Raw genomic sequence first — 25,911 nt, 5'->3', positions numbered from 1 at the left:
GGCTTCAAGGATGTGGTTAACACACTTATGCTGTAAACAGGACAGTTGGTTTAGGCTCCCAAATCTAACAAAAGTGAGCTAGATTCTGCTACTTTCACCGAACTGCTCACTGATAATACTCCCAACATGGCTCATCAGTAAAATTTCACACAGTAAACACACATGACTGTCAAAGGCCAATTGCATACTGTGATGGGATGGCCACACAATCTTAAGATTATCCACAGGGGGGTGCTGTTAGCAGTCCATTAGCCACGTGTGTGATATATTTAAACGACAACATCTCACAAACACACACTAGTTTAGTTGTTTATTAAAAAAAAAACAAAAAAACACCCCACTAAAGATCTGTATAGGTTGTAATGTAATCCTGCTTGTAATTACTGTATTTTAAAAATGTAGCTGTAATCTAATTACTTACTTTTTCACTGTAACTGTAATGGATCACACATTTTCTTTTGTGTTTTTATTAAGGCAGTATAATAATAATAGTAATAATCAGTGTTTGTCTATTCAAATTTTTGATCGTGTTAATCACAACAATATTCTGTGAATAATTATAATGAATCACAAGCTAAAATGCTAGCTAGCACATCCTTGAAGAACACATAAATGTTTCGAGTGGTGTTCAAACTCTTATGTTAGCTCCTGCTCATGTGGTGTTGTTGTTACATTTAAAGATCTTTTAGCGAGTCGTGAACCGTGCACCCTGCAGCTTGGTTCAGGTCTTGTCTTTGCTTTTGTAACAGCAGGAAAAGTGCGCCTTGCGCGGTTCGAAATGTGCGAAAGGCACGTACTAAGTCTCTTAATTTATCATGGGTGTGTTTTTGGGCGTAACATGCAGTAAACCAATCAGCGTGTCAGGTGTCCTTTCCTTTAAGAGCCAGGCGCGGTCTGACTGTGGTGGATTGCTGTTTCAGTGGTGCATCACGCTCGGTCTGGGAAGGCTTGTTAAGCGGTGGAGCGCCTCGCCTCTAGAATTATGTTATTTTATTTTGTTTATTGTTGATTGTATGTTTGCTAATTTACTAAATTGCTATATGTATTGTTTTTTCTTTTGTTATTTGGGTTTAGTTATTTGATAAACTTTAGTTTTGATATTTGTTGTTTTCTTATACACTCCTTTATGTTTTGACTTAATAAATCATTATGGTCAAGCTGTTTTTTTTTTTGTTATGGCCTAACCTAGACTAGGTCATAACACCTGGTCACCAGTCACATTTATTATGTGGTATTTCTTTTATTTAAGTTACCAACTGAAGAACGAGGGCCTGGGATGCTGGACCAGGAGGTTTTCCCAATTCCAACTGGTAATGAATCACCGTCAAAAATGTTTAAACTTTCTATGAACATTTTAATAGAACACATGAACTACTTTGTCATATTTTATGTTTCCTATTCTCTTTCTAATCCCTTACTGTTGTTCCCTTCTCCTCAGCTTTGACCATGGAGATCAGAACTGGGAGATCAAGAGGAAGTGCTTCAACTGTCAGTGTGGTTCTCCGAAGTGCAGGCACTCAGGGGCCGTCTTGGGCTGCAGCCACATGGACAGCTCAGTCCAAACTCCCACCGTCCGGATCTCAGCTCAGGCATCCAGCACTGAGCACATTCACTTAGCCAGCACTGCCAGAGCAGTAACCCGACCCTGAGCCCTGCCTCTACAGTGACTACAGTATGCTGCAGCCATTAACTCTTTTATGTGCCACTAGATGATCATGTTTCTTAGAGGGACTCTTAACATGTCACCACACTGTTTATTTAACTCCATGAAGAGGAGTATACAGATGCACACATTAGATTATTGCCCTTTAAAGCAGTGGAAAACATTTTAAAGATCATTTTACAGCATCTACTACATTTAATCAGTGATGTGTGTGAGCAGCTAAGACTTTGAGAGTTATCATTATGTGTGTGAGCTCATTGCGGTGCCAGATTGCTTCAGTGGTTCCAGCAAAAATCCACCAAAATGCATGAAAAACCACCCAAAAGTAAACAGTTGATGTTCAGCATTTGAGTAACAGAAAACCAAACCAACCTGGCCGAATAATAAGCTGTTGATATCTTAAACATGTACCAATCAATTATACATTAAGTAGGATATTTTAATGGCATTTAATTAAATAGTTGATAGATTTGGTTATGGTATGTTTTTAATGCATTTTCTATGATAGGACACATGACCCTATGCCATCAGAAAAGTAAACATGCCAGCAATGAAAGTTATAACTATGCATACATATACAAACTAGCTTGCCTTTATAAGCAAAGCATTATCACTGCTCATTCCCTCTGTATGTATGCTGTAAAACTACACACACTCTGCCAGTTGAACCAGTACATGTAGGAGTCAAATCTCCCCAGCGACTGTAGGCACATCACGGTCTTAATACTTCAGCAGCGAGACTTGTGCGAGACACAGTGGTCTTTCAAATTCCTGAAAAGGGCCCTGATGTCAGTGTTGCAAAATCTAGCAATACTGGTCCCTGTGTTCTTCCTCAGTGAAGCTGCAATGTGAATCTGCAAACAACGTAATGAACTATAGGTATTCCATGTCTGTTTAGTCCGTTTTTAGCATTGTTTGTACACAATATATTACAGTGCACTGTGGGATTGTGTTGTTGTGATGTTTTTGGACACCACTATACAGTAGCAGAATACCAAAGTAGTGCACTGTATAGTGAATTTTCAGACAGCTAGTGGACACATTTTCAGACAGCTATGGAGAGATGTTCAGATAATGGCCTATTATGTATATGTTTTCTTTAGTGGGTGTTTCACAAACCATTCCTAAGCAGATCCCCCCACGCAGTTTTCGCAAAGATTCGGGCATTCATCAAGGTTCAGTGCTTTCCTAATTGGGATTTGTTCAGAGGGCATGGGGGCTATGGGATCAATGGGATCAATTCTAAGGGCAATGGGATCAATTCTGCAGTTTAAGAACACATGATAAATCTGACATAGATGTTTTGGTAGGATTTTTCTCAAGAACAAATTTAGGAACATTTGTAAAGATATTGGTGAGGCCCATTGTGCGCAAATATGGTATCAAGACTGAAGTCTCCAGTTCAGTTCACCCGTCATGCTACACATGCAACACAGCGCGCATGTATACATTATTCAAATTAAACCTATTCATATTTAACTCCTCAGCTCCAATTAGATCTGCTTTGGCTGGCACATACATTCCTGCAGAGTAGCGACTACTGGTTGGTGAAATGGAGCAGCTTGGAAATAACCATGGTTATGCTGAAGTCTGGCTTTTACTACATGATCTTAACAAATGAGTTCCTCAGATACGTGCTGATGGTTAACTGCCCGGCTACAGGGAAGACACTTTTGGCCGCATCATAGAAGAGGGTGTATATACACAAGACCGAGACCATTCGAGGCATGGACTCCACAAGACCTCTGAAGGCGTCCTGTGGTATCTGGCACCAAGACATTTACTGCAGATGCTCTAAGTCCAGTAAGTTGTGGGGTGGGGCCTCCATGAGCATCAAAGAGCCTTAGGGTAACGCTTGATGCTAGGGGATGGAATGGTATGCGTAGAGATCAGCTGGTTTAGAGAGTTATATTTAAACCAGAAAATTATTCTTAGTCTTTTTAACTAGAGTGTCATTTTCATAAGGGATCCCCAATTCATTTGTCTTGCAGTCTATCCCATAAAATCCCAGTTACCCCTGTTTACATGTTATGACAGGTTCACACTACACAACTTTTACAGAACTTAATCGTAATCAGGAGTCTTTTAGGGGTTGTGGTTATGCAGACTACACAACTACACAGCTAAGCTTTCTCCTTACCCTGTGTCTTGTGCTCTTATTGGCTGTAACTAGTTACTGGACTAATGTCCAGTCACAGCACTTTTTACAGTACCGGATTTAAAGTCCCAGACAGGGTCAGATATTAAACCTGCAAGCTGTTTGTGGGAGCTTCCGAGGCTTTGGCAATTGTTCAGCGAGCTGTCAGATTGCGTCTTTCAGCAGTTCACACAGCAACCGAGGCAGCGCCCAGCAAACTGAAATTTACCTTCGACCTGAGGCTTTCGACAGTGATCTCCAAAAAGAGTAGGCGGCTGAAATCGTGCTCCTTGACACTGATGTGCAGACTTTACTAAAATGTAGAAATTGGTAAGGTAAACTCAAAATCGCTAATCTTTTCATGTCATTTTGCATCTCTGGGTGGCGCACCTGCCTAACTGCCTGCTTATGAAGAGAAAGGAGATCGTAAACTTGAAGCCCTCCATGATCTGGAGTTCTCTCATCTGGGGACATCATATAGTAGAAGGATGGAGTGGTGTAAATGGAATCAACAGGGGTGTGTATTTAGACATGTATTGTAAAAGCCTTCCTACGGATACGGTTGCAGTTCCACCAAACACATTGTTCCACTCCTCATCAAGAAACATGAGGTCCTACAGAAGACTCAGTGTACCATTAAAACTTGCTGCTGCTGTGTTTAGACACTTTCAATCAATGCTTGGCTCAGTGTGCTGCCCCCGACTGCTTCAGGCCCTCTATTGTGCCGCTTCAGAAAGGTGCAAAATAACCTGGAACAATGACGACAGGCCCATTGCACATTCACCAGCTCTAATGAAAACATTTGAATGACTGACCTTTCCCTACCTTCACACACACTAATATATGCACTGGCCAAGCACTTTATTAGGAAGACTGTACAAAAACTGTGGAGGTTCTCAGAGTTCTTCCTGCTATGGATTCCTTTAGATGTTGCAAACATTCATTTGAGACTCACATCCCAAAAGTGTTGGGTGCCTGGGAAGGCCACTGAAGAACACTGAAGAACACTGAACTCATGATAATTCTGGTAGTATCTGTTAGAAGATGGGTGAACTGTGCTCGTGAAGGGTTGCACATGGTCAACAACAATACTCAAATAGGCTGAGGCATACAAGCCATGATTGATTGGTAAGTCAAGTGATTGATGGGAAGTGTGCCAAAAAAACACTCCCCACACCATTACACCACCTCCATCACCCTGAACTGCTGATACATGGATTCATGATGTTGGTGCCAAATTCTGACCCTACCATCTGCCCAGAAATTAAGATTCATCAGACCAGGCTACAACTGTCCAGTTTTGGGGAGCCTGCATCCAGTGCAGCCTCAGCTTTCTGTTCTTGGCAGAAAGTGGCACCTGATATGGTCTTTTGCTGTTGTAGCTTATCCTCCTCAAGATTGGACGTGTGGTCATCTGAGTCACTGTAGCCTTTCTGTCTGGTCCCTCCACCACCTTGTCACCCCCTTTAACGCTGTCAGATCTCTCATTCCTAACTCCACTTATCAGAGGGGAGACACACTGCTACTGCTACCACAAGCAGAAGCTAGAAGTCTCTTCAGTCTCCTCCCAAATCATCATATGCTGATGCCATGCTCTGACCTAGCAAATGAGCTCTTGTGTATTTTGTACAAAATGTGCTGTAATTTTCTGATGCAGAGGCAGGTAACACTTTAAAGGGCCCGGGTCAAGTTTGTGATTCATTTGAAATGACCCAACCTCTTTATATCTAATTAAACAGGTTACTGTGCCTTTAAGACTGACATATGCAAATGATGCCATTCTTATTGGCCCTGTGCTGTGAATGTGCAGAATTAAACTGCTAAAGGCTTAGTAGGTTGATACACTATATGTCCAAATGTTTGTGGACATACATATTCTATTAAATGTGTTCAGCCACTTTAGGTTGCAATTATTGCGGCCAATAAGCTATTGATGACAGTGTTGTGGGTTCGATACCCAGGCTCGGCAAGCTGCCGCTGTTAGGCCCTTCATTGTCTCTGCTCCGCGGGCGCCGCAGCAATGGCTGCCCACCTCTCTGGGCATGTGTGCTCACTGTCCATTGTGTGTGCTTCACTGCACAGATGGGATAAAAAGCAGAAGCCAAATTCCAGCTCTGTCCGTCACAAATGGTTAATATCTTGACTTGTAGGTATCGTACCTAATGCCAGGAGTGGGATAGAGGGGTGTAAAGCCCCCAGGCACTGAGCTGTCATAGAACACCTTTTAGTACTATATGTGCAGCTCTTATTGCTAAGGGTGCAGACATCACAGAGAACCCTCTATTTTAAGTCCTAGAAGGCTTTAATTAGTGTTAATATCGAAAAAGGGAAATCAGGCTTGGTATCAGGTGCTCAGTATCGTGGTATCGCCGGTGGTATCGCTCAGTCCTTCGCCTCCACTGCTGCGTTTTGGCACTGATGAATATTTCACATCAGCACTGCAGAGGAGCTCGCGCTTAAGCCACATGCTGCTCATTTCAATGCACCAGCGGCCACCATGGCCTACGCGGCTCGGTTCGGCGCCGGTCTCGCGCATCAGCCGAGGTCTGACGCTGTTTCACTCCCTTTTGCCCCCTCGTGCCATAGATACTGGGACGGGGCAGGTGGGGCCTCGGCGTCACGTGACGCGTGACGTGGGCCGGTTCGGAAGGAGCAGCGGCTGCTGCTGCATGAGACGGGCTCGCGCTCCCATCGCCAGCGGATTGCCTGCACGAAGTGCCAACCTCGCTTGCTTTCCTCCTCCTCTGCGTGCGTGCGTGTGTTTGTGTTTTATTGTACGACTCAGCTCGTGCAGGCTTTAACGATGGCGCGGCGGCGTTGCTGTCTTTCAGAAGGAAGATAAAAGACGGAGGACCTGGAGGTGAAGAAACCCACACCCCCCACACCCACCAAGAAAACCCACCTCCACCCTAAAATCATCCGCAACAGGATCTTAGAGGGGGTGAAGAACATTGACTCAGATACTGAGCTGCAGAGCAGGCATCGCTGCATGCTTTTTGGCCACTTTGCGCGAGGCGTTGTTTCTCTCTGTGGGGAGGATTGTGTAACATGGGCAGGTAAACTTCAGGCTGGATGACACTGCTTGAATGGAGGTGACTGAGAACATCTGAGAACCTCTGAGAACATGTGCTTTGAGCGTTTTCTGGCTGGGATCGTTTAAGATTTGCTGCAAAACAGATTCCTCGCGCGCTCTGCTGCTTGCTTGCTGTATGGGATGCGAGCTCCGTACGGATGAAGCCTCGTGGCCGGGAGCGCCTCGCGCGTTGTGATGCTTCTTCTCCCTGCCCTGTCTCCTGTCCAGCCTGATATCCGTGCTCCAATCCGTGCGTTTCCACAATGGCCCGCTTCGAAGACGACCTGCCGGCCCGCTATGGAGGGACAGGCTCTCCGTCTTCGGGTCCGGGGAGAGGCGCGAGCCGGCAGCCAGGCCCCCCGTGCGCCCAGCGGATGTACAAGCAGACAATGGCCCAGAGAGCCCGAACAATGGCCATATACAACCCCATACCCGTCAAACAGAACTGCCTCACCGTTAACCGCTCTCTCTTCATCTTCAGCGAGGATAACGTGATTCGGAAGTATGCAAAGAAAATTACCGAGTGGCCATATCCTTTACGCACGCGCCGTCTCTCAGGCAGCACGTATACAGGTGACTGTATGACAAAGCACATCGTCTTTCTATGAATCGACGCCCGGACTTTCCCAGTTTATACAGCTTCTGCAGTTCTGCTTTAGGGGGCTGGAGTTGAAGGTGGTCGTGTTGAAGGTGGTAGTTTGGGTGAAGGTGTGTTTAGTTTGGAGGTAAGCGTAGAGAAGACACGTAAGCAGCGGTAGGGACACCAACAGGCTCTAACCGGGGTGTTGGCTCACGCGCTCTAAACAAACAGCAACAGAAGGCGCGAGCAGGATAGGGGGAGTAGAATGAGGGAGGGGGGGGGGGGGGGGGTAGTACAGAGGTGGTAGAGACGTGTGATAGAAATGAGGCAGTGGAATATGGTTAGTAGAACAGTAGGAGTAGAAAGGGGGGGGGGTAGACAGGGGGAGTAGGAAGAGGGCAGTAGATAGTAGTAGGAATGGAACAGGGGTGGAAGAATGAGGAGAGTGGAACAGTGGGAGTAGAATGGGGTAGTACAGTGAGGGGAGGGGAAAGGGGGACAGAAATTGGGAAGTGGAATAAGATTAATAGGACAGTGGGAACAGAATAGAGTTATGGGGGGGGGGGTAGTACAGAGGTGGTAGAGACGTGTGATAGAAATGAGGCAGTGGAATATGGTTAGTAGAACAGTAGGAGTAGAAAGGGGGGGGGGTAGACAGGGGGAGTAGGAAGAGGGCAGTAGATAGTAGTAGGAATGGAACAGGGGTGGAAGAATGAGGAGAGTGGAACAGTGGGAGTAGAATGGGGTAGTACAGTGAGGGGAGGGGAAAGGGGGACAGAAATTGGGAAGTGGAATAAGATTAATAGGACAGTGGGAACAGAATAGAGTTATGGGGAGTAGAATGGGGTGGTAGGACGATGGGAGTAGATAAGTAGATTAGTAGGAGTAAAATGAAGGGGGTAGAAAAGTAGAAGTAGAATAAATGTAAAAGAATGAAGAGACTGATAGTGTGTGTGTGTGTGTGTGTGTAGAATGGGGTAGCACAATGAGGGGATTAGAAGGGGTGGTAGAATTGAGTTAGTAGAATGAGTGCAATAGAATGGGGTAGTAGATTGTGGTGGTAGAATGAGGGGAGTAGAATAAGAGGATAAGGAAAGGTCAAGTAGAATGGGGTAGTAGGATGAGGGGAGTAGGAAAATGAGAGTAAAATAAGGAGGTGAACAGGGATTGTAGTAGAATGAGGGGAGAAGAAAAGTGAGAGTAAAATTAGGAGGTAGAATGGGGTAATACAATGAGGGGAGTAAAATGGGGAGGTAGAATGGGGTAATACAATGAGGGGAGTAGAAATGTGAGAGTAAAATCAGGAGGTAGAATGAAGGGAGTTAAAAAAATAGGTGTAGAATGGAGTAGTACAATGATGGGAGTAAAATAGGGTTTTTAGAACGAGGGGATTAGAACACTGGAAGTAGAATCAGGGTAGTAGGGCGAGGTGAGTAGAATGGGGTAATACAGTGAACAGGTGTAGGAAAATATAGGAGTGAAATGAGGAAAGTATGAATTGGAGAAAGAGGAGTAGAATAGTGGGAGTAGATTAGGGGGCTGATTTAAGGGAGTAGAACAGTGGGAGTAAAACAGGGAGGTAGAACAGGTTTAGTAAAATGAGGGGAGTGGAAAAGTGGGAGTAGAATAGGTGTAGTAGGATGAAAGTGAAAGTAGTATGGTATAAGGGGGCAGAATGGTAGAATGAGGCAAGTCGAATACCTGTAGTAGAATAAGGGGGTATAGCAGTAGAAGCAGAATGAGAAGCAGAAAGAAGCAGCATATGGGTTGCTAGGGTTGGGCGTTAGAATGAGGTAGCAGAGGCCACAGGGTAACATTATAAAAATTCAGCAGTGGTAGTAGAGAAGGTAGAAGGAAAATAGGTAGAGTTGTGTTGGGGATGGGGTAGAAAGGGGTAGTTCGACAGAGAATGTAGAACAGGGTAGCAGAAAAATAGTGCTTATTAGAGAGGTGTTGTTAATATTGGATTGGGATTGAAGAGTAAATGTAGCAGAATGGGACAGAACAGGGTAGAGAGCTTGAGACGAGGAAGAGGATGAGGACAAAAGAATAGGCTTGGTCAGAATTCAAGAAGTAGATTATCCGAAGAGCTCAGAAATGAGCTAGTATAATAAGGGTAGTAGAATACAGTTGGCAGAAGGGGGTAGCAGAAGGGTGCAGTAGCCCAAAACATAAATCTCACATATCGAGCACTGGCTGTAGTGCATATACACACACTCATGTGCTTCAGTGTAACAAGTTTTGTCTCTCTGTAGGCTCTGTCTCCTTTCCTACACTGGGCGTTCTGTGTGTTCTGGGCGCCTTTCCACTCCAGAGCCAGTGCAGTATTGATCCTGTGGAATCAGCCGAGCCTCCCGGTCGCTCCTAGCAACCAAAACACTTCTTGCATTAGGCCGACCCAAATTAGTGCGCAGACTCGCTCGTGGGAATTGCAGTAATAAGGGTCTAAAACGCAGCTATTCATTGCATGAAGATATTGGTACTACTTTTCCTGCCCATTAAGGCCATTTAGGGAGAGCTCACCAGTTTGCACAGTGTGTTCTGTGCAGTAGTTTAAAGCGTACAGCAACACTTCTGTACATTTCAGACGTTTCACCTTTACGTTTACTTGCATTTCAGATTTTGGAAGAAGTTTCTCATAATCATGTCTTTTATAATCTTGTGCCTTCCATCGGAATCGGTTTCCAGTGCAGCAGCAGTAAGGCTGCTGAAGATCTGTGTGCTCTCCAAGGTGCTGAAACCACCCACACGCATTCAGCTCGCTAGAGGCGCGCGATGGCAAAAGCAGCGAGGAAGTGGGGATTGCCCAGTAAACCAAACATGGCAGACTTTTCAGCGTGGGTGGCTCTCCACACGAGCGCGAGTAGGTTGATTCCTGTAGTGCTCTCGCTCACTCTCAAGAAACTCGATCAAAACGCAATTATCTCCCATTAGTCTGCACTGAAAAAAGAATGATGCATTGAATTGACTTGAATCAAATATGCTCACATGAATAAAATATATCCAAGCAGTTTTTGCCATAAGTAAAAAAACTGAAAGACAAAACTGTGTTGAGCATATCGGGCTCATGCACACTTAAATAAAGTCCATCCAGTTCATTTTTTTAGGGGGCACTCGCAACAACATAGGAAGTTTATGCAGTTCCACCACTACAGAGTCCAGTGCTCAAGGGCTTTACATCTCTCTAGTCTAGTATGTTTGATATTTAGCATGATGCAGCTTCTCCAGGACATCTCATTTAATTTGGCAGTGCCTTTCTTTGGAGATTATACAACACTCTTTTTGTAATACAGATGGTGAGTGAGTGGGAAGAACCTTTAAATTGATGAAGAACCTTTATATCAGATAAAGGTTCATTACGGCCTTTTCTACAGTTCATCTCTTTTACATAACTGGTGTTTTTTTTATAGAATAACAAGTACTTTTTATAAATCTGTGGCATTGCTCAAAGAACCCTTTGTTGTTGTTTTTTTAAAGTGAAGCTCTCGCACAGCGATGGGTGCATTCGCAAAGTAGTCGAACTGACTAATTAGAAGTGTCTGAATACTTTTGGACAAATAGCGAGATTATGTATTTTTTAATTTGCCTCTTGCCACTTGCAAACAGGGCAAAGTGTATTTATAGGCTTATTTAAGACCGACTCAGTGCCACTGTAAATACAGAAGGTGCTGATGTGGGTTAGGCACCACTTGTAGCTCATCTGGCCCACATGATGGCAAGCCTTTTCTTCAAAGGCAAGCTTTTACAACCATAAACGCAGCCAGGTCCCAGGTTTACTGCATCTGACGCTCCTAATGTCTCTTGTGATCCTGGCAGTGATTCTACAAGGCATGAGTGATGTTAGAAGACCTAGCAGGTCTAGCATATCTTTAGAAATGCAGTAGGTGTTCACAGCTCATGGTTCATCATAACCATAGCAGTGATTTATAATCGCCGTAATGTTCATTATAATGCTCTTAGTGTCCCTGGACTGCTGGATGAAACGGCATGGCTGGTGAGCTGGGTCATTTTTTTGACCATAGCTGTCATATGAAAACCTTTTTTCAGTTTGAATCATAGTTTCTGAAGTCTTTGCAAATGTCAGCTGCCCTTCTGATTGTGTAAATATCCCATGGTGAATGGCCCAGTAGATCAGCTGTGTGGTACTGTTATGGGAAACCTTCTTTAAACACCAATCCAATAAAGAGGTATTTGAGTTCTTTGGGTTCTTCTATTAGTTATTTTTTGGTATCACTCTAAAGAACTCTCTTTTGGCATCTATATATGTTTTGATTGTGTTCTATGTCTGATCTTCCTTAACTGTCTCACTCCATTTGAGTACATGATCCTCGCCACCATCATAGCAAACTGCATAGTCCTGGCCTTGGAGCAGCATTTACCTGCAGGTGACATGACCCCACTGTCACAGCGACTGGTAAGTACCCCCTAACACTGAAATCTGTGCCTGGACATAGAGGCAGTGTCATGCACTCATTCATATGTAAATGTGGTTCTTTGGTTAACTGACAGCCCTCAGTGTTTACCTGTGGCCTACAGGCTCTTACATCTAAATGCTATAATAATATTTGCATAAATAGGCCAATGAATACATAATCAAAATATTTCTTGGCTTGATGGAATCAGTGGATGCCCCACCTCACAACTAACAGCACTTACAGGATCTGCAACACTTTCAGAGGTCTTGTGATGGTGTCAATGCCTTAAATGTTCAGATCTGTTGTGGTAGCACAAGAGGGACCTACTCAGGAATAGGCAGATGGTGCTGATGTTATGGATGATCGGTGTGTATTCTTAAATGAGCACAGGTTGTGCTGCTGTTGGGTACTATCAGTAGTATAACATTGGGTAATATAAGGCAGCTAAAATGATGACACCCATCACGCTAAACATATTCATAAAATTTTTACATTGAAATCAGTTTAATTGGTACAGAACACATTTGTAGGTACAGAGAGGTCAGGTCAGTTGATATAAAAGGACAATACAGCACAATAGAGTTCCCAGGCTGAATGGCAGAAATGAGAAAAGCTGCCCAGCAGGGGTGGAGAGACAGTGAGTGGCAGGCCGCTGGGAGCAGGGATTTCCTCACTGATGCTTTGTAAACTAACCAGCATCAAACTGTGTCTCTCTTTGATCCACTCACCAGTCCATCCCGTCATTCAAACCCATAACTTCACATTTGCCTTTTGAACTCTGCCATTACATCACATCATTAAAAAGGATATACACTCAGGGCCATGTTCTCTCGTGCAGGGGGCCTGAGGCGCCAAAGACAAGAGCCTTTTCCAGTGACACGTCACTCATTCAGCCCATGGGCCTCCCAGCAGCCTTCTTAAATTGATCCCCTCACTCAGCTAGCCGCGTGCCGTGCCTGACGCACCGACTTCAAATATGAGGGAGGATATTGAGTTTAGCTAGGTCTGTTTGGATGTGAACCTCTCGAGATGATGTCCTTTCAGATCAAAAACTAATGTGGAGAGACTAGATCATGGTAAACAGCGCTTTCCTCGCTATGTTAAAGTAAGAGTTTGATGATTTTCAATGCCAAAAATGTCAGGACAGCCAATCAGAAGAGAGATTTCCATATACAAGTACAGTTTCTAACTCATTAGATTTTTAGTTTCTAAATGGCTCTTTGCTTGGACATAGCAAGCACCTAGCAACTACCTAGCAACCCCATAGCAACCACCTGGGTACCAAAGCAACCTGTGTACCAATGCAATTGCCTGGGATATAGCCAACTGTTTGGGATACAGGTTCTGACTGCTAGGATTTTTAGTTACATTTTTTAAATGGCTCTTGGCTTGGACATAGCAAGTACCTAGCACTACCATAGCAAACACCTAGCAACTACCTAGCAACCCCATAGAAATGCGCACACAGCAACACCATAGCAAGCACATAGCCAAACCTTGGCAACCACTAAGCAATTCCATTGCAACCATCTATCAACATTGTAGCACCCATCTAGCATCTACTATGCATCACTATATCAACCACCTGGGATACCATAGCAACTGTCTAGGCACCACTTAGCAATCCCATAGCAACACCTTGGTATATCATAGCAACCACCCTGCAAAAACAGATCCACGCTAGTCACTACATAGCAACAGCCTAGCAGAAATTCACTTTTCTAGTTTTTAACCGTGGTTCTTTATAAAGGGTCTTTCTGGAACCAAACCTGATGCTTTTATAACATTGCTCTAATGTGGCACCTTATAATAAGCTTGTTGATAAGTGATTACTTCCCATAACATTCTTTAATGTTCTAAAAGTGTTAGTATTTATCCAAACTAATATGGTACACAGATTGTACACATTAGTGTGCTGTTCTTGTCTCCTCACAGGACGACACAGAGCCCTACTTCATTGGCATCTTCTGCTTCGAGGCTGGAATTAAGATCATCGCTCTTGGCTTTGCTTTTCATAAAGGCTCCTACCTCCGGAATGGGTGGAATGTAATGGATTTCGTGGTCGTGTTGACTGGGTGAGTCTACAGATTACATCTAACGCTTTCCGCACTGCGCTGTGCTCATTTTTCGGGTGTGGATCAGTTAGCACTGTGGATGAATGGATGATGGATGACAATCTTGGAGATGGTGAAACGAGGTTACAGCAGCAGTTACTGCAGCAGTGCACTCCTGCACTTCATTAGGACCTAATATCAAATGTAAATTCACAGTACTTCACACTATGTGCAAACCGAGTCCCTATCCTCACGACTCATTACAGCCTTTAACGCAGCACATGCATTATTTGGCATCAGTAGAGAGTTTGATAATGGCTGTGTCCATGTTGCTACTAAATGGTCTACAAACGGGACTAGTGCTGAGAGACTGGAGGACTTGCCCGTGCTGTAGGGTGGTGGTAATTTGTGCTCCATGATGCACATGGTCACATTTTTTCATCACCACATCCCTGTTGGTGAGGCTGCATGTTGCTTCTGATTAAGTTTTTTTTTTAATGCAATGATTTATTTTGTGTTACATCCTTTTAAAATGTCAGCTGACCCTTTCGCTTTGTGTGCAGATTTCATGACAAATGGACCAGTAAGACCAGTAGATCACTGAAAGCAAGAGAGAGAGAGAAGATAAAGCAAAGAGAGAGGCGGAGAGATGGAAAGAGAAAAGGAGACAGTGTGGGAGGCGAGAGAAGAGGAATAGAGCAAGGAGAGAGGAAGAAGTAAAAGAGAGGGCGAGAGAGGACAAAGACAGAGTTGAGAGAGATGTGAGAGATGGACAGAAGACAGAATGAGAGAGAGAGAGCGAGAGAGGGAGAAAGAGGACCACCTAGCAAGACCCTAAGCGATTTCATTGCAACCATGCACCCACTTAGCACAACTATAGCAACCATCTAACAACCACTTGATGACGCCATAGCAACCACCTAGCACATCTGTAGCACCCATCTAACAACCACTTGGCAATGCTGTTGCAACCACCTGGGATACCATAGCAACCATTTAGCAACAACTTAGCTACATCTTATCTCTTACTTGGGATACGACAGAGAGACAGAAAGAGAGAGAGAGAGAGAGCGAGAGGACCCTAATAAAACTACTATAAATAAGAATGTTAATAAATATTGTTAGTTACTATTATTTTACAGTTTTAATGAAAAATGAAAGTTAATTTTAGTTATTTACATATAAAGTTGTTTATTTTTAGCTGATGATTATGATGATCGTGATATATTGTTCAGATGTAATGTTGTGTGCTTTGGCAGCATTAATGTTGATACAGTCATGCCAATAAAGCCAACTTGAATTGAATTGGGAGGACACCATTGAAACCACCTGGAAAACCATAGCAGCTGTCTAGCAACCACTTATCAACACCTTAGTTACCAATTGGGATAAGATAGAGAGAGGAAGAGAGAATAGAGAGTGAGAGAGATGAATGAGAGAAGACAATATGAAGAAGGAATGGGGGAACGATAGAGAGGGGAGAGAGGCAGAGAACAGAAGATAGAATGGGAAGAAGAGAGAGAGGAGCGATAGAGAGTAATGGAGAGATAGAAATAAAGGGAGGAGAGAGAATGAGGAACTAAATTGAAAGTAAGGGAGGAAGTGGGAGACCAAATGAGAGGAATAAGAAGAAAAGGATGAATTGAAAACACAGAATGATGAGATACATAGAACAGAAATAGAGAGACATCGGCTTCTTTTCTTCATTAAGATATGCTTAAGAATATTTCTTGCTGATTTCAGAGAGGCCGGGTTTTCGTCAGACAGTGGCAGGATGTGCATAGAGGAGGAGGAATGGGAGTAATGGGAGCGGTTGTATTTGTACACAGAGGGCCATGCTGGTGGTTGTGTGAGCTGTTCTGCCGGCTGACACAGCCCGGGGACGTGGGGGTGTCCTGGGGGACGGAGCTGTGACGGGGGTTGCTGTTGCGTCGGAGCAGCTCACTGTATGGTTACTGCCTCCACTGGGGAGGGTCCTGGCTCACTTTCACTAATGGCTGGGAGATTTACTTTACCCATCCACCGGGGGCTTACGTCAGCCCGCCACCTCATTGCAATAAACAGATTTAGTGCAAGCGGTTCTCTTCCTGCAGTGGAAAAGGCCTGTGCAAAGAGGCCTGCAGGAGACAGAGCCTGTTCTCCCTCTGTAGCTTCTGCCAGTACTGAGAAGCTAGCGTAATGTATTATGTAGCAGCAGTTGTTACTCAAGATGGAATGAGTCAAAGATGTATGGTGGGATGAGAGGGGTTATTGGTGATGATGCTTAAAAATGTGCTTTAATTTAGCATGTTATGTTATATATATATATATAATGTTGTTTTCTAATTTTATTCCATTTTCCACCCAATTTGAACGGTCAATCCCCAATCCCCTTTCATGTGAACTCACCCTATCACTAGCAATGCCCCTAACACTAGGAGAGTGAAGACTAGCGCATGTCTATTCCGGCACATGTGAAGTCAGCCACCGCCTCTTTCCGAACTGCTGATGAGTAAAAAATGACTCCCCAGCTTCAATACAATAGCTAACAGACGGCTATGCTGACCAACATGACAGTGATGTTGGGCGGAAGTGCCATCAACCCACCCGTGATAGAGCAAGGCCAATTGTACTGTCCCTGACTCTGGCTCCTGATGGCAAGCAGCATGTCCCAGGATTCGACAATTCTAACAATCCACAAAGCACAGTAGCAACGCCCTAATCCACTGGACTACTTTGAGTCCCACAAGGTATTTTATTACTCCTGGGCTCCTCCTACTGGTGAGGAGTGTAATATTACAGTCAGTGGGGCATCAACATGATCTAGCAGCTGCTATTTTAAGGTAAAATTGCTACATAGTGTTGAGTAGCAGAAACGGCCTACTTAATTCTGGGAGATAAAGAGATGTCTGGGAGATAATGACACACACAGTGTACTTTTTACGTAATTTGAAAATAGAAAATACAAAAAAGTAAGATATGGGCCCTTTAAATCATTTTTTACTTACACTATATAGGCAAAAGTATTGGGACACCTGGTCATTCATACTTTCTTCCAAAATCAAGGGTATTAAAAAGAGTTCATCCTGCTTTTATTGGAATGACTGTCTCTCCTGTCCAGATAAGGCTTTCTACTAGGTTTTGGAGCATTGCTGTGAGGATTTGATTGCAATTAGCAACAGGAGTGTTAGTGAGGAATGATGGAATGTGGTTGGTGTGGCGCAACAGATTACACCACTACCTGCCAGTGAGTTACCACACCATGTGGGAGACTGGGGTTCGATTCTTGGTCTGGGTGACTATGCTGTGCTACACCAATAAGAGTCCTTGGGCAAGACTCCTAACACTACACTGACCCACCTCTGTAATACCAGTAACCTTGTAAGTCGCTCTGGATAAGAGCGTCAGCTAAATGCCATAAATGTAAATGTAAATGTAAATGGAATAGTGGAGCCCCACCATCATTCCAGAGAACACAGTTCCACTGCTGCACAGCTCACACTGCTGCACAGCTTAATACCCTACTAGTCATTGCATTGCATTAGGCATGGTGCCAGTGGGTTCATGTTTATCTGCTTCAGAGAGTCCTATTCTATTGGCAAGACTCCTCTCCCTGCACTAGACAAGCTGTGTGTATTGTGTGTGTGTGTGTATGTGTATGTGTCTGTAAAAGGTGGAACTAAGTAGATGAATGCATTCATTATAAGGGGTGTCCACAAACATTTGGACAAATAGAGTAAATGCTAAGTACAGGCAGTAATAACTAGGACCTGACAGTCATTGACACTTTGTCGCTTGGCTGATCTTGGCCTGTTGTTTGGGCGAGGTCAACCTTATTGACAGCTTGTCAGGCGTTTTGCGGGAGGCTGTCAGCCTGCCTTGCCTGATACTGGGTGGCGTGTGGGCTGGCTGGTTGGGAGCGCTGGGCTGCTTCATTCAATCGAGGTGGCCTGATGTGATAACTGCAGTGGAGGCTACAGTGGAGGTCCATTACAGGAGCCGTCCACTCCTGTTATCAGTGACCTGTACGGGCAGTGATTTAGCCATGCTGGCAGCATCCTGATGAGTGTGGGCTGAATGGCTGAATGAGAGGCTGAGGGATGTGAGTGGCATAAAACATTGTCCTGTTCTCTGTCCACTTCCTTCAGGATGGATGATGGCCCTGTTGCTGTGATAATCATGCTGTTGACTGCTTGTCGATAGGAGCTCTGAGAATACTGCAGTGTTGTTCTCCTGAAGGCTAGGATCGAAAGGAAGCAGATCAGGACAGTACGACTGGTTTTATTTGATGGTGATTGAAGAGTGAATGATGTATACTAGGGTGCCGAGCATTTACAAACTCAGTACAGTATCTTGTAGGGATGCCCCGAGGACTCAGGATTAGGGGCCAATCCAGGCATTTTTAATGAATTGGGTATCGATCCTTACAATCCTTAGGTTTGCTGTAGCAGAGTGTCTCTAGGCACCATTAACAGACATGATTCTCAGCTGCTTCTGACAAACTTTTAATTTTTTTAAAAACTACCCTACCAGAGTTCTTTTGTGACCTTATTTCAGTGAGAAAAAAACAAACAGTTAATTTGAACTGATGAGTGCGGAGATGTTACCAGTTAGCAGCCTAAACAGCCTAAGCTTCTAACGCTAACTCTCAATTCCACCTTAAACTGTGCTGCAGTTACACTGTGTACACTTCAGCAGCAGAATGGAACTGGTGCATTATTTAAGGTGGAACAGAAAGTGAGATAGCTTAGAGCCTCGCTGTACACGTGATGCAACAACAGCCTACGGCTCCCAGAGCAGCAGGTAAAGAGTGAGTTAGTTAATCTGTCAGAAAAAGAGGAGTTAAACTCATCACTGTCAAAATCAACCCAGTTTCATTGTAGTTGTACATTTGGGAAGATCTAACATTCCTCTCATCCCATCTTTACTCTTCACCTACAGCTGGTTAGAAACCAAACTATGGTGGAAATGCTCTGTTCTACCAGCAAGAGAACCATTCTCCAAAGTGATTAGACTGCAGAGTTGTAAAGGAGCTGTAAAGGAGCTAAATGGGCAGGTGGGTCAGTCAGACTGGACTGTAAGATATTAAACACTACAGAGTTTAAAACAGTCATTTAAAAAGTTGCTCAGTTTATCAGTTTAGTAGTAAATCAGATTCTAATGTCTGATTATAGAAACTTGAATACAAAGTGTGATTTTACTGGTGTTTAATGTTATGTATTAGTACATCTTATATAAGTTGCGGGGCTGTATTATTTAAAAAAAAACACAACGATTGAATGGGATCAGATTGGATCGGTATTGGTCGACAGTCAGCATTAAGAGACTCTGATCGGATTGGGGGGGGAATGAAACCTTGATCGGTAGTATCTTGAAAGATTTCAATTTGTTTTTGGTATTACAGTTATACCAAAACCTCATTAGACATTAATGTACAATAAGGCTAACAAATGTTTTTGCCTGTGTCTGAGTTGCTATTTCACTCTGATTCATTTTCAGTATAATTAACTAATTAGATGTTCTCTGTTGCAGTGAAATAATGAGATAATATGTACCTCCTCCAGCCATTTGCACAGCTCCACTCCTCCAATAAGACGTTTTGGTTTGCTAATAAGAGAATATATCTGTCTCCCTGAGCTCCACACCCTGATCAATACCCTATTGAACCAAACACAGAGAATGGATTTGCTACACCACTTTTCTTTATGGCTGTGCATTCAAGCATTACATTCTCTCTCTCTCTCTCTCTCTCTCTCTCTCTCTCTCTCTCTCTCCTTCTGTCTGTCTGTCTCTCTCTCTCTCTCTCACTCGGCCCGGTAGTAGTGGGTGAGGGGTACATTATGAAGCTCCATGCTGTTGATGTTGTGGTGAGCAGAATGGCCATGGGTGTCCTCATCTCCATTGATCGCTCTTAACGAGCTGCCTTTGTTCTCTGGAGGAAGATTACACACCCTGTCTTTGGTTACTCTCTGCTCCTGCAGAGCAGGAGATCTAGAAGCAGGGTGTATTGACAGCAATCTGTATGTTGTGTAATAGAGGCCGTTGACTGCGGTGGTGGAATAATAAAAATCTGCGCTAGAGTGTGTATAGGCACTTTTTTGGGATAAACCAGTAGCATACGCCCCATGAATGCCACTGCTAGTTTGGTTTCGGCAGTGATTGACAATGCATGCCCCTTCAAGTCAACGGGACGGAAAGTCTCACAGTTCCTTCTTGCGTTTTAAAGCATGCCCTCATCCACTGAGCCTCACCGTTTGAGGAGGGCCTAACTGCACAGGCCCAGTACCGCGCTCCCATTCCCGCACTGTCAGCTCTGGATACAATGTCAAGTAAGGCAATGGCTCAGTGTGCTATTTTTCCAGCTAATTACAAAGTAGAAAATTAATTTGGGCCTCCTTTAGTCTGGAACTCTTTATCTGATGTGTCTATGTTCTGGTCCAAGATTAATTAGAAAGAAAAAGAAATGAAGCCATGGACCATCATATTCAGAAAGCAGCAGCAGTACTACACTATGCCTACACTTTGTCACGTCACTTAAAAATCCTCTAGAAAGGACAGGAAAGTGGGGCTGCAATTCTGAAGTGAACCATTAGAGGCGTACTTGTAGGGAGTCGACAGTGAGGGTCGGCAAGTGCAGTACTGCGTGTCTGCAGTTGGATACTACTGCTTCATTTGCCCTTAGGGGACACCATCTTCAGGGCCATTCTGTTACTTTATTAGGTGAAGTGAAGTTGGTTAAATGAGCCCTCGGAGGGATGAGAAATCGAGCAAGCATAAGAGTTGACTTCGGCAGCAGAACAAAGCCAAAACATCTGTATTGAGACTGCTGATGCAGCTGCATTACTCTAGATTACGCTCTAGGTGCCCAAGAATACAGCGTTGTTAGCTATGTTCAAATACCGCTTTCAGGTGTGATTTTTTTCAAGAATAAAGTTAATATGTAAAGTAAATGCCTCTCTAAAGCAGGAGATTACATTTTTGGAATTTCATTCAAGCAATTGGCAAAGAGAGAGAGAGCGGAAATGTGCAATACGCGGAAATGGCCGATATTGGGGACGGCCGTTGTTCAGGGCCTAAGTGCTAAATGACTGCTGTTACATTGCTATCGTCACTTACATCGTCAGTGACTAAATTTTTCTTGTTGGTCCATTAAATAATAGTTAATGTGCTTTGCTGCCTTTTGTCTCCCTTTTTAGCTAGTGAAAGTGATGTTAGTTATATGAGACCTTGGGCTGCTTTACCCAAAGCCGAAAAGTCTGTAATGAGACAGTAATACAACTGCATTACTCTACTGAGACAGACTGCTAGCTAGATAGCAAGCTGGTTAGCATTGCGAAGTTTGCATGGCTAGCTGATTAGCACACTGAGGCTAACCAAGCTAATCTGTACTTTCTCTAGAAATATAATAAAATAAACACATATATAATTTTTTTTAAAAACATAAACACATAAAGAAGTAAAAAAACATAAAATAAATAAATAGAAATAAATATAAAAAATGACACATTTAAAATCATATTTTTTTTCTGGTTAATCCCACCACTCTCCACTGAACTAAAACTTCATAAGGTTTGTAAGATATTTTTTGGTGAATCCAAATAATGGGGTCATTAAAGCAATAAAATAAATAAAATAAAATAAACACATATATAAACACATATATAAAGACATATTTAAAAACATATACAAATAAAGACGTAAAAAACATTTATAAAATAAATAAATAGAATTAAATATAAAAAGAATACAATTTTAAAATCATAATTATTATCTGGTTAATCCCGCCACTCTCCACTGAACTAAAACTTCATAAGGTTTGTAAGATATTTTTTGGTGAATCCAAATAATGGGGTCATTAAAGCAGCAACATGTAGCATTTTTACCTTATTATTATTTACCTTATTATTACCATGTTCATGTTGCTGCTCCACTGACCTGTTAGGAGAATAGCAATTTTAGATTTTTTTAATTTTCTGTTTAACTCATCCAGTCACTTAACAGTAGCAACAAAAGCTGTGAAAGCGTTTGTGAGCAGATCCTGATTAGGTCAATCACAACATGTTTCCTGGCTCCTTTTCAGGTCCTTTGTCATTTACTGAACTTTACGATGCTCTTACTTTAGGAAGACTTTAGGTAGTCTCCCATTTCACCATCCGACATCTCTACCGAGGCTATATTTGCCTGCCATATCCGTTATTCTGAGTGAAATGAATCTGTGCCCAGTATGAGCAGGAAGAAAGATATCCTGTATCTGGAAGTTTAGTTTAGTTCTATTTGATACTGGATTGTCTTACAAAGTTTTTCCACTTGTGCAATCCTGCTCCAGTGAATAAAAGCAGCCGGTAATATTTAGGCATCTTATTCGAAGCCTGTTGGAGTTCTGAGTTCATGTGTCTTTCCTGCAAAAACTCTATGAAAAGAACAAGCTGTGTTTATGAAGGCTGAGGTACTGCAGGTGGCATAATGTCTCCTGCTGCTGCTCTCGCTGCCTCAGGGAACAGGCTAGAGCTTTATGCACCATCTGTGGGAGACTGGTGGGGGGTTTAGCTGCAAACCAGCCTGTCCTAACGCTGTTTTGTTGTTTTAGGATGCAGTAGCCAGAGGAGGTGTGTTGTGCATCTGCTGAACAGAGGAAGCCATGATGGTGGCTCTTTATTGATCGGTCTTCTGAAAGGTTTACATTGTTAGAGAGGTATGGATAGCATATGGACTTTTCAGTTGTCAGATGTCACACAACAATATTGATTTCTAGCTTCTAGAAAATCACAGTGGAGGCGTAAGGAAACATTTTAGCTCTTTACTGAAAAGACAAACAGTTCTGCCCCGAATTTGGGTCATCAGAATCGCTACAATCGCAGCCTGGCCACCAGTAATACACATGATCTGATCCATGGTGGCCAGACACGCCTCCTTAGACTTCCCCCAAACCCATATTTACTTAAATAGCACACATAGTAACAGTCCAACCCCAACAGCACTCATTTAACAACTACCTACAGAGTCCCAGCATGCTTCATTCACAGCATGCAAATCCAGCTCTTCCCATTGGCAGTTACTTACACAGAGCGCGCTGGCTTAATGCTATATCTGGGCGAGCTGGCCGCTCCACACAATATTTTGCATCAGTGTATGCCATTTACCCTGTCCAAACAACAGTTATGTCAGGTTTGTAAGACATTTTTGGTGAATCCAAATAATGGGGTCATTAAAGCAGCAATATGTAGCATTTTTACCTTATTATTATTTACCTTATTATTACCATATCCATGTTGCTGCTCCACTGACCTGTTTTAAGGAGAAAAGCACTGCTACTGTTGCTACTCTGGGCTCAGCACACCTGAAACTGCACTGTGTAACTGGCAAAGCAGGTAGGAAAATGCTTGCGAAAACTGCGTAACGGCATGCAAGGCATATTCCTTTACCACGTCAGTCCTCATGCTTCTTTCACTTCAGATGGCTCAAAGCGTGAATTCCACTTTCCAACTGTAGGGGGAGCCCATAAGCAAGAAATGACAATTCTCGCATAATGCTGCTTTAATTTGGTGCAAGTTTTCATCTCCTACAATTTTTAATCCACTGATATTGTTCTAACTTAATTAAACAGGCAAATTTTAGTACTGTTCCTTTAAAGCCCCGGTAACACTGAGTCGTGGTCTGCGAACATTGTCATGTGGAGATTTTCCGCTACAGGCGAACTTTGCGTACACTTTGGGTGATTAAATTCTGTTGCGTGACCAATAGCGTGGCTGCTCTGGCTGTATGACCTATGGCCCGCTCTGTACTGCCTCTGTTCTGTCTGAGCCAACATAGAGGAAGTCCTGAGTGTTGAGGCAGCATGGTGCACAGTCAGTCAGGAGGTGAGATTAGATGCTAATTATGTTTTCTTCAGAGGTTTTTAGTAGGATGATGGTGCTAGCATTAGCTAGTTTGTGAAACAGCCGAACCAAAACGGAGGACTGTTCACACCACTGGTTTCCGACCCTGCTGGCAGCCACGCCCATTCGCCATGCCAACTTTCTGTTGTGGGTTCTGCCATTTTATGGTGCTGTCCGAAAGCATAGTGCTGAATGTTTATGCAGGGCACTCAGCAGTGCTCTATATAGTGATCTGAATCTTCACATGTAGGGGATAGTGAATAGAGCACGATTTCGGACACAGCGCCAATATGACTCGGGCTTTAGACTGTGCCTTGATATATATGCACATAAGCTCTGTTCTGATTGGCTCTCCTTTATTGTTTCTCATTTACAAAGCTGTCTTTCTTTGTGTCTTTTACTTTTCTTTCTTTGTGTTTGAGCCTTTAATGCCAATTTCTATACTATAACTCTGTGATCTATTGGGAAAATATGGCAGTATTGGCGTTTAGAATGAAAGCAGCATTTATCACACACAAGTTGCATCGGTAAGTCCCTGCCTTAGCTGGCGCTGACCAACACACAGGGCAGCAGCATACTGACCACTCCAATTCTGCTCCTCCTGAACTAAACTGATTTTGCAGTGGTTGCACTTCCTGAGGCAATCTCCTGATTCCACTTCCTCCCTCTCTCTCTCTCTCTCGCTCTCTCTCTTGCTCCCTCCCTTTGGGAGAGTAGATTGTGTTTCTATATCTTTCTAATGCAGCGGTCTTTTACTTGTCGATGCCTGTGTGCGTTTTTCATGATGTGCTGTAATTCCTTTGAATGGAAATGGAAAATGCTTCTCAGGCCCTAACCTGACTATGATGTCTCAGAGAATGCTGCTGAGAGAATAATGAATGGACAAAAGTATTTGGACACCGGTTCATTCAATGTGTCTTCTGAAATCAAGACAAAAAAAAGTTTGTCCTGTTTTTGTTGGGGTTTCTGTCTCTATTGTACAGGGAAGGCTTTCTGCAAGCATTGCTAGATTTTGAAGGATTTGATTGCATTCAGCAACAAGCGCACTAGTGAAGTCAGAATGCTGGATTGAATGATCACCACCTCACCTCACCCCCATCTCCTCAACTCATCTAAAAAAGAATTGGATGAAGCACTATCCATCATTCCAGAGAACACAGTTCCACCTCTAGCCCAGGCCTGGCATCAGACACAGTGTCAATAGGTTCATGTATATCTGCTCCAGAGAGTCCTATTCTACTGGCAGTGCTTCTCTACAGGGACAAGGCAAGCTGTGTGTGTGTGTGTGTGTGTGTGTGTGCATTTGCACATCTGTGTTAGAAGTGGGTACAACTTAAAGTAGCTGAATGGCTTAATTAGAAGGGGTGTCCATAAACATTTGGACGTATAGTGTATAACAAGAATCAGGAGTGTTGTGTAGAGTATGTTTGAAAGAGGAACAACAGTGTTTGAGTGTGTATTCTTGTGTGTTAAGCTGGAGATAAGAAGAGAGAGCATGTAAGAGTGTGTGTGTGTGTGTGTCCGAGATGGAAATAAGAGGCAGAGGCAGTGTGCGTGTGGTGATGAGCAGAGTGTGTAGGGTATTTCATGGCTGAGGGATCAGATGGAGTGAGCTGGAGTGTGTGTGAGTGATGGTGAATTTTAGATTCTGATGAAGTGTGTAGAATCGAATCCCCTACAGCTCAGTCTGCTCTTCTTCTCCACTGAAGTTCACTAAGAGCCTTACACACACACACACACACACACCGAAAACACACACACCGTTCAGCTTTCTCAAACACTCAGCTTTCCCAGTTCAGGTGACTTCAGCATGGGATTACACTCAGACATGGATAAGCTGCAGGTTGGCTGTGTGTATCAGCCGTGTGTGTGTGTGTGTGTGTGTGTGTGTGTGTGTGTGTGTGTGTGTGTGTATGTGTGTGTGCACAATACTTAATCCTAGATTTTGTATTTGTCTCGAGTCGTTTTCTATCTAGAGCCGGATTGTCTGCACTTTTTTCTAGAGGCCTTAAAGAACCAAGGCATGAGATTGCTGAGAGCAGGTCTCACTCTGCTCAGTACATTGTTTATTAACCCGTTAACACTCCAAGGCTTATTACACATTAAGGCGTATTACTCAGTAACTACAGGGAGCT

The 25,911-nt window shown here is 43.5% G+C and overlaps 1 protein-coding gene across 6 annotated transcripts in view; it reads left to right on the top strand.

The window, feature by feature from the left end:
• Nucleotides 1-6,238: 6,238 nt before the first annotated feature.
• cacna1ba (calcium channel, voltage-dependent, N type, alpha 1B subunit, a) overlaps nt 6,239-25,911 on the top strand; it is a 158,870-nt gene continuing 139,197 nt past the window's right edge. For all 6 annotated transcript variants that reach the window (XM_072664581.1, XM_072664583.1, XM_072664580.1 and 3 more), the window contains exons 1-3: nt 6,239-7,402; nt 11,762-11,867; nt 13,804-13,943. In XM_072664581.1, the coding sequence (XP_072520682.1) occupies nt 7,137-7,402; nt 11,762-11,867; nt 13,804-13,943 (512 nt within the window). In that variant the 5' untranslated portion in view covers nt 6,239-7,136. The remainder of the gene's footprint in view (nt 7,403-11,761; nt 11,868-13,803; nt 13,944-25,911) is intronic.

This window comes from Salminus brasiliensis, chromosome 20 (assembly GCF_030463535.1).
Source record: "Salminus brasiliensis chromosome 20, fSalBra1.hap2, whole genome shotgun sequence".
NCBI classification, from domain to species: Eukaryota; Metazoa; Chordata; class Actinopteri; order Characiformes; family Bryconidae; genus Salminus; species Salminus brasiliensis.
The sequence above is the reverse complement of the archived record's forward strand: the minus strand, read 5'-3'. Positions and strand labels throughout refer to the sequence as shown.